A 9570-nucleotide genomic window follows, 5' to 3' on the forward strand; every position below is an offset into this window, starting at 1 on the left:
ACTTTTCTACTAGAGAAGTTTTTTTTATGTTTTTTTCAATTCCCTTTGGTCACCAGTAGAGGCAAGGTCAACTTTATTTATATAGCACATTTCATGGATAGATAGATAGATAGATAGATAGATAGAAAACTTGATCGATCCCAGAAGGGATATTGAGTCGTCATAGCAGCCAAGACACACAGATGACAAAATACATTAAAACACAACAGATAAGAAGACAAGAGGCTATGATGGCTAATAAGCAAGTGACTAAATGAATAAATAAAGATATAAATACTTGACAAGTTAAAAATAATAAAAGTTAGTCCACAGACAGCTTAATGTCACTAGGCCTGGCAAAGGCAGATGGATAGTAGAATGACATAAGGATAAGTAAGGATAATAATCGCAATGATCAACTCGAATATAGAATTTAGAGGTTGATAAAGGTGATTACTTTTAAAAAGGTTAAAAAAATCTGCCAATGATGTGCGATCACTTGCTTCTGGTGTAAATCAATGCAAATCAATTAAGTGTCATTATCTTGAAACCAGTGGAGTGATCCGCCTCGTTTCAAGGACCCTCTGCATTGGAAACAAGTGGAATCGTCTCACTCCGCTGGCAGATCTTCAGACTGCAGATAACAGATCGAATGACTTGTTAAGGTGGACATTTTTTGCAGTGTGGACACTCTGGGGAAACGAGGCCTTTTCCCCACTTTGCAATCCAACACCTATTCAATTTCCCTAACGTTGCGAGGCTAATAGATTTCAGGCTGTTTTCTTTAGCGTCCCGGGGTTTATTTTCACGTCCAGGGCCCCTGCGTTACTCCCCCAGCCTCTTTTTAAAAATCCACACTCCCAACTAAGTATCAGTGATCCATGGTCCATTTAACATGGCCAAAACACAGCCGTCCTGCTGAAACTGAAGCCCGGTTCCGAGCGAGGGGAGAGAGACGGGGGTTAGCTTAGCCCCTGCTGTCCTGCGCCGTGATTGGCCGAGAGCATTGTTGACACAGGCCGCCGCCACATGTCGGACGAGGACACTCGAATGGCGGAGGACAAAACCGGACTGTTAGCTACTGTTCGCCGGCAGCGTCCAGAAATCTTATTCACACTTTGCTTCACCTGCAACTTTTCCACCACGTTGTAAATCCATGTGTGAGAGTGGCTTGTGACTTGGAGAGTTAATTTAGATTCATTTTGGGAAGGGGAGGGAATATTACCTGAAGTTTATAATTTAATACATAAGGGATCCAGGTTATAAAAGTGTTATAGTGTTGTGGTTCTGTGTTGCTCAAACTGCCAGGCAGTGATGGAGTGACAAATAAAAACGTGGCTAAATTATGACCTCCAGTCAGTCAACAACCATAAAAATCTATTTTATTTTCACAAAAGGATTAATTTATGCTTTTCCCTTAAAAGGCCCTGTCTTACTATAACCTATGCATTTGATCCTACAGTATTAATGTGATATATTCTTTAAATTTAGATCAAAGATTCATGTCAACCTAAAAAAGGTGTGTAACGTTGATTCTGCAAATAAAAGAAGAGGGTAAATTAAGTTTTAACCCTCCACTATATGCCAGCTGCCAGGGTCAAGGGTTCAATTCTCATTCGGGCCGCCCCGTTTTCCAAGAATTTACGCACTCATAGTAATATATGATGCTTAGAGTAAGTCAGTTATACAGAAATATATTGACCTATTGCTTAAGTTACCTACTATCTTTTAAGAAGTAGTGCCATTTCTTTAAATTTTGTGCTATCAGTCATTTTGTAAGGGCTTGTGTCACTTTTGTAAACAATAGATCTCCCATTTTGGAGCAAATGACTTCACTTTCTAGACAAAGTGAACTGCATAAAGACGACAAAGGCAGTGAAGTCAGATGATGTGAGTATTCCTTAACACGGACTGAACCCACAGCCTGGTGCTGCCAGTTCCAGCTGAGCCTGATGTCAGCATCAATCTGACCTCTCCTTGTTCCAGCTGCCAGATGATCGCAGAGTATTTGTTGCTGTAAGGCCGCCGCAGATTAACTTGGTAGGATAACGTTTATCTGCAGTTTGAATAGCGGTGTCGCTCTGTCCAAACACACTGCCGCAGATTATGGTAAACTGACGGGTTGCCAGGTTTGAAATCTTCAGCTGTTTTTGTTTTTACTGTTGGGAGCTGTGTTGCCAGACCTGATTATTTAACATTTAGTGTGTTTTGCCTCAAAATTGGATAAGAAATATAGAATCTCAGTTGCCAGCTCAGCTTATCTGAAGCTCCTTTTGTTTAAAAATTAAATACAAACTCTGTTAATCTTCAGTTCTGGGTTAAATTTTATATTTATATATAAAATGTATCTCTGATAAATTCTATATCTATATCTAAATTATATATCTATATCTATGATTCTCGTCTGCCTTAGGCAGTGAGATCTGACGTAAATATCAGATCAAGAGTAGAATCAGGAAGAAAATTAAAGAAAACATGGGTTCACTCACAATGTGCATCTAAAAGTGAGAGTATTTGCTCTTTTATCTTTCTATTTTACTTGATTTGATTATTTTAAGTATTTTATTAGTATTTTTCTCCCCAAAATTGAAGTACAATCTCAATCACCAGGTCCTGTGAAACTCAGCTGGTTTTTCAAAACAAAACAAAAAAAAAAAAAAAGTTTTTTACGCGACTCGATGCCATTTATCAGATCTCTAACACGGCGTGGATTTTAGATTTTTTTTTTTCTTTATTTCTTTCTACCGGCGCTGGAGTGTGACTAGCGAAAAGGCGTTCGGCGAAGCCCTTAAATAAAGCGGGTGTGCGGCGTGAAAAGCCCATCAGCCCATCAGCCCAGACCTCAGTGAGACGTTAAGGGGACGGGACAGGCTGATGAGAATGAATGGGACGCCGCCAAACCCACGGGCTTGTTCACTCTGCATGTATTCAATTTTCCACTTCTCTCTCTTTTTTTTCTCTCTCTCTCTCTCTCTCTCTGTCTTCCTTTCTCTTTTTTTGTGTATTATTTTTCTCTCCCTCTCACTGCAAAAAAAAAAATGCTGCTGTTTTCAGTGAAGTGATCTTACAGCACTGGCAGATCATTTGGCTAATTTCAGTAAATTTCACTTGATTCATTTTCAGTGCAATTTCCCTTATTATCCTTAGAAAAAGTCACATTTATTTAAATGATCTGCCAGTGCAGTAAGGAGAATTTGAGTAAAATTGCACTTGATAAGTCTGGATGCAAAGTTCTCTCTCTCTCTCTCTCTCTCTCTTTCTCTTTGTCTCTCTCTTTCTCTGTCGCTCTCTCACTCTTTTACTTCTTTCTATCTGTCTCCTTTACTCAGTCTTTCTTCTCCTTTTCTTTCACTCTCACTCGTTTACTTCACTTTTGCTTTTACTCCATCTTTCCCTCTTTCTTTATTTGTCTCTTACTCCCCCTTTCAATATTTTAGTCTCTCTTTTTCTCTTTCTCCTTTACTCCTCTTTCTCCCCTCACTCTCATCCCTCTGTCTTGCTCCTCTCTCGATTTCCTTCTCTCTCCTTTCTTTCTTTATTTTTCTTTCTTTCTTTCTTTCTTTCTTTCTTTCTTTCTCCATTCTTTTTTCACTCTTCATCTCTCCCCTCCCTTCTTTTTTACTCTTCCTTTTTCACTCCTCTCTCTTTTACTCCTTTTATACTTTTACTCCTTTACTACTTTTACTCCTTTACTACTTTCTCTTCTTTTGTACTCTTCTCTGACACTTGCAACCAGAAGATTAGGACTCCTCCCTTTACCCTCACACCTTATTCATTTATTTATTAATTTATTTATTCATATATATTTTCCCATCGTGCACCTCTTCAAGCAGTGAAAGGTGCCATATGGGGAATTATGCCCTCACTACTGTACGAATAGTCTCAGTTTAATTAAGCTGTCATGTTTCTCGTATTTTGCTGATGGTTATTTTCATTCAGAGCCACATCTTGTAATGAAAATTGTAGTTGTTCAGGAAGAATCGTCACACACACACACTCTTATACACACACACACACACACACACACACACACATACACAGATGGCCAGCTTCCTCCTCGGTGAAAAAAAACAATATCCAGGTTTGATTGGTCCTCTGAGTCTTGACCCGGTGTTTCCTCTTTTATTCACTGGCGAACCTTCATTCATTCATTTCTTTTAACTGCTAAATCCTTTTCATTGTCACAGGGGCTGGAGCCTATCCCAGCATGCACTGGGCAGAAGGCAGTGGACAGGTCACAGACAGGCACTCACATTCACACCTATGGGCAATTTAGATTGTCGATATCCAAAATGTAATCGCAATAAACGATATTATTGCTTTTTTTTGTATTTTATTTTTTCTAAATCACATCAAATTTCTAGGCTATATATCGAATAGCACCATGTTCGCTAAATATAGCAATATTCAATATTATCGAATATGGGCCCAAGTCTATTGTCCAATCCACCTGACTTGTTAGTCTTTGGACTGTTTGAGGAAACCCAGGAGAACATATGGAGAACATGCAAACTCCACACAGAAAGCACCGGAAAGTCCTGAACCTGGGTCCTTCTTGGCGACAGTCTAACCACTGAGCCACCGTCCCACTCTGATAGATAACACGGGAAGTTAAAATAACAGTGATGATTTCCCTCTTGTAGTCCTGACATTTTAGAATGAATCATTTTTACTTCAAGCACCTCACATTACCTCTCACCACTAAATGACACTCTGCCTCTACTCACTCAGCTGCTCTCTAAAAAAAATCCATTCTGTCTCTTTCTTTAGTTCTATTTCTTCTCCTAGGACTTTACTCTAACATGATCCTTATAGGATTGGAGGAATATTGTTAGGCCTCGACCCTTGCACTCCTTCTTTACGGTGGCTTGTAATGTTGGGGGGTCTAGGAATTTAAGCTTATTCAACTTTTGCAGTAATTGTAAAAGTCACTCTGGATGAATTTACATTTCAAGCTGGTGCTCTTATCCAAAGAACACAGCTTTAACACTGCAGTCTGCAGCAGAAGCACCAGAACAGGGACTGATGTGTAGCCAAGAACAAAATTACTCACAACTTCCGCTGCTGCATAAATTCACAGAGGAAACACTGGGAAGAGTCTGAGGTCACACTTGGCTGACTTCAGTTTTTGGTCATTTTTCGTTGGCAGGATGTGGCCCACTGTGAAATGTGTGTCATATCGCTGAGTCTACCTTGGTGCTGAAATGATTTTCTCTCTCATCCTCTCAAATCATCCCGTTAAGTCATCTTGTAACATAACTCCCGTGGTGATGTGCTTCGCTGTGGCTCGTGTTGCAGTGCGTCATCCCCCATCATCCTCTGCCCTTGACAAGATTTTTAAGCCAAACTTCGATCATAAGGAAGATCATTGTAGATATTGATTCTGGACAGACTTGCTTATTTAAGCGGACATTTAAGTAAACAGAGATAGGATGGAAACAAAATGAGATTCTGAGTCCAGTGTGCTTCTGCTTAGCGTAATGCCATATTGAGACGCTCAATTCAGGACTTTTTAAAGATATAAACAAAGAGCCTCTTACCAAGAAAACTTACTAAGACTGCTTCCCCAAGTAAAAGAAGAGATGGGACCACTGTTAGTTCAATTCAGAGATATATTTTATTGTCTTAAAATAGATTGAAACTCAAAACTTTGCTCATACATACTTCCATATCCCTGTTCCCCCAGGTTCCTTAACGAAAGATGTATTGATTTACTGGGGCAACTTATGGGGTTTAAACAACAGATGTAGCCAATGAAGAAGTCCCACTTTTTACTGCATTGTTGCAGAATTGCTGCTGCACCTTGGCTCTGTCCCCAAGAGGAGTTGCCTGGGAAAAGTTTCCATCTCTTTCCAGCCGATGGAAGTTGCTAGTTGCTGAAGTTGCTGGGAACTAGCTTGTTGAGATTAATGCAGGATAAATGCATGAAGGTGGACTTCTTCAATGGCTGCCACTGTATACAGTACTAATGCAGGATAGATGTACAATAAATACATTAAAGGAGACTTCGACAATGCCACCATAGGCTGAGTAAGGTTTAGTCAAAATATTGTGTTTATTTTACTACATACCTCGATGTCCTCCTACCCCCAGGTTCCTCCACCAAGGACGTGGGACCTTCTCTCGGCTTAAAAAAGTCCAGCTCTCTGGAGAGCCTCCAGACGGCCGTCGCCGAGGTAACGCTCAACGGGGACCTCCCCTTCCACAGGCCCCGCCCCCGCATCATCAGGGGGCGGGGCTGCAACGAGAGCTTCAGGGCGGCCATCGACAAGTCCTACGACCGACCGGCCGCCACGGAGGAGGACGACGAGGGCATGGAGACATGTAAGACGCTACACGTTCACACGCCGGGACCTAGCGGTTAGCGGGACCTGTCCCGTTACTGCGAGATCACAGGTTTGATCCCCACAACAGCCAATGGTGTCCATCAACAGCAAGACGCTTCAATTCCCCCACCGTGGGAATGGATGAGAGCGACTGCTAAATGTCAAAAATGTGAAATGATACACTGATGAGTTCAGTGTCATTGCATTGTGAATAACTAAAATGACACTGATGTAGATGTTACACTAACACTGCAATGATAATGCATCACGAGGATGAGCATTGGAACTGATGGATGTGTCAATCACTAAAATCCCGACGTGGCATCCGTACTCGTGCATGGGAGTGACAGCGGTCTGACTAACGCTGAATGTCTGGCAGTAGATTTTTCTCAGCGCTTGTGGCAACGGCAAACTGCTGACTCAGGATGTACTGTAAGCGTTTTACGGCGTTAGATGTTGTCAAACGCACCGCACTGTAAATATTAGGCTCCTTAGACAGAAGGAGCCGGGGAGTATGGATAAAGCCCTGCGACAGACCGGCGTCCTGTCGGGGAGTGCACTCGTGCATCAAGCCGCCTCCTTCCAGACAAATATACAACCGTTTTTTTTTTTCAGTGGTGAGGATCACTGTGGTTAAGATATTCAAGGGACAAAGACAAGCTGTCGGTGCTATAGGTTAGGTCAGAGCGATGTGTATGAAGTCACCTATCCCAGTGATTCTCAACCTATTTCGTATCAAGGACCCCAAATTTAGTCCACATTTGAGCCACAGACCCCCATTTGATGAGATTTTGTCTCTCGGACCCAAATCTGAGAACAATTTTGTCCAGAATCCCATGACTATCTGTATTGTAGGTAGAGAGATAACAGAGAAACTATGATCAAAACAGTCATTCTTCTACATTCCCTAATTGTGTTCACTTCTTGTAAATGAAATGATGCTGAAGTTTAACAATTCATCAATTTGCTGGGGACCCCCTGGAACCACTTCAAGGACCCCTGGTGGTCCCCGGCCCCCATGTTGAGAACCACTGACCTATCTCTTTCTCTTCTCTCTTCAGTTAAGTTAATACAAAGTGTGTTCAAAATATTCCATTTACATGCATATCCAAACACAAAGATAACACATTAAAGCATTCAAATATTTGAAGAGTTTGATTCCAAATCCCATTCGTTTTTAGAAGCAAAGTTATCCGCAGTTCATCATTCGATACTTCTAAAATTTTGAGGACCTACTTTCTGAAAGTGTTTATTCGACCAAGGACTCACCCACTATCCTTACAAAAACATGAGAATTTGTTTTTCATTTTGTATTAATAATTTGTCAAAGTAGGTGTCAGTTTTTCATCTCTCTTTGGAACTCTTTGAAACGATTTTTTTTTCACATGCGGGAGATACTTGACGTAGAACCATAAAATAGTAATTAATGTTGTGCTATTAATCATTTTGTAAGAGTACGTGTCTAATGGTCTCTAATGGTGGCTTTCTCATTCTGGAACAAAGCTCTTCAATCACTTGCAGTATGCTATTAAATTGTATTGCAGGGGTTAGGACGTTGAATTAATAGCACCTATAAGAACACTTTTATCTTTCATTTATTAGACTCATAGATTTTCATATGCGGTGTAGTTCAACTTTTTACTGCCTGTGCAATGGTAAAAAACTGACTTGGAATATGATGTGCCCCATTCTGCCCCGTCACTCTCTCTCCTCTCTCTCTCTCTCTCTCTCTCTCTCTCTCTCTCTCTCTCTCTCTCTCTCCCTCTCTCCCTCTCTCCCTGCAGTGGAGGAGGATACAGAGGAGAGTTCGCGATCGGGGAGAGACTCCGTGTCCACCGTGGCCGACCTGACCCCGCTGCCCGGCGGCACCGACAAGCCCCTGGTCAACGGCACCAACCGCACCAAAGAGGAGAAGAAGAAAGACAAGGGAGGGAAGGAGAAGAAGAAGCAGCAGCAGCAGCAGGAGGGAGGGAAGGAGAAGGAGAAGGACAAGAGCAAAGCCAAGAAGGGCATGCTGAAGGGACTGGGGGACATGTTCAGGTAAGGGTGCGAAACTTTGGAAACGAGTTTTTAACTCTTGCTCACGTCCTGTGAAGATTATTTACAAATCGCTTTTAATGAAACAAGCTTGTTACAAAGTGCTTGACAGAGCAGCAAAGCACATAAGAACAGATGGAAACAAGACACGCTGTCATAATTTTTAATCTAAATCTATTTTTTAAGATATTGCCCATAGGCTTTTTGCTGTCGGCCGTTGAACAAGTCTGCTTGAGCAGTTGAGGATTAAGTGCCTTGCTCAAGGGCTTTTTAGATGTAGTTGTTCACTTTCTGCACCAACAGTTTCCCTGGAATACACAATATACTTAACAGTAGTGCAAGAACACAATGTAAGTAGAAAGTGTACAAATATAATTGTGAGTACTGAGTTTATCTTGTGTTCTTGCACCCTATAAGTACATTATGTATCAGGGAGATTTTCATTTCACACTTCCACAGTATTATTGTGCATCCGTTGTAAAGTGAAGTGGCCGTTGTAAAGTGAATAGTTAGCATTAAAACTTCCCTAATGTACAGATCTATATGTACTCTCTGAATCGGACATTAGGGAAAGTTTGGTTTGCGTTCAATACCAGTGCGACTGTCCAAGTCACATTGATCGATTTGTACTGCAAACAGCTGACACGACTCCATTGGTGAGTTTTGTACACTGCGGTCCTGTGTGGTTCAATAAGCAGAGCGAGGCATTAACATTACCGGGGTAAGGGTTTCTATTCCCGCCCATAATAAAAATGTATACGCTCATGATACTGGAAGTCACTCTGCCTAAAAGCATCCACCAAATGTTCAACCAAACCTCAACTTCAACTTCAACTTTATTATTATCCCGAAGGAAATTTGGTCTGCAGCGGGCATCGGAAAACACATCAGGTTACATAAAAACATAAAAACATCGACAACAACAAGCATCAGAAATACAGAACGCAGAAATTCCCGGAATAAACAAACAGCTCAAGTAAAAACGAAGACACTCCTACCACACTGAACCAGAAAATGGGAGACAATACCAGATCCGATATTATGCACTGCAGGAGAAGTGCAAAATAAAGTACAAAATCAAATTGAGTAAAGTGCCATGCAGTGGCAATAAAAGATAATAAATAATATTAAATATATAAGGGTGTGCAAGTCTAAAACTTGGAAGAAAAGTTGGATGTGCCGAGCTGCACGTCCGCAAAGAGCCGTTAACACTGTGCTAGGAGTGAGA

The 9570-nt window shown here is 41.3% G+C and overlaps 1 protein-coding gene across 1 annotated transcript in view; it reads left to right on the forward strand.

Moving 5' to 3' along the window:
- Positions 1-9570, forward strand: part of pard3ab (par-3 family cell polarity regulator alpha, b) — a gene marked incomplete at its 5' end in the record, with an annotated part of 78845 nt that overhangs the window by 51143 nt on the left and 18132 nt on the right. The window contains 2 exons of the mRNA XM_071514345.1: positions 6073-6303; positions 8090-8345. Of these exons, the coding sequence (XP_071370446.1) occupies positions 6073-6303; positions 8090-8345 (487 nt within the window). The remainder of the gene's footprint in view (positions 1-6072; positions 6304-8089; positions 8346-9570) is intronic.

This window comes from Centroberyx affinis, unplaced genomic scaffold, assembly GCF_046629955.1.
Source record: "Centroberyx affinis isolate AG114_WGS23_722 - 3 ecotype Tasmania unplaced genomic scaffold, CSIRO-AGI_Caff_v1 ptg008537l_1, whole genome shotgun sequence".
Classification (NCBI taxonomy): Eukaryota; Metazoa; Chordata; class Actinopteri; order Beryciformes; family Berycidae; genus Centroberyx; species Centroberyx affinis.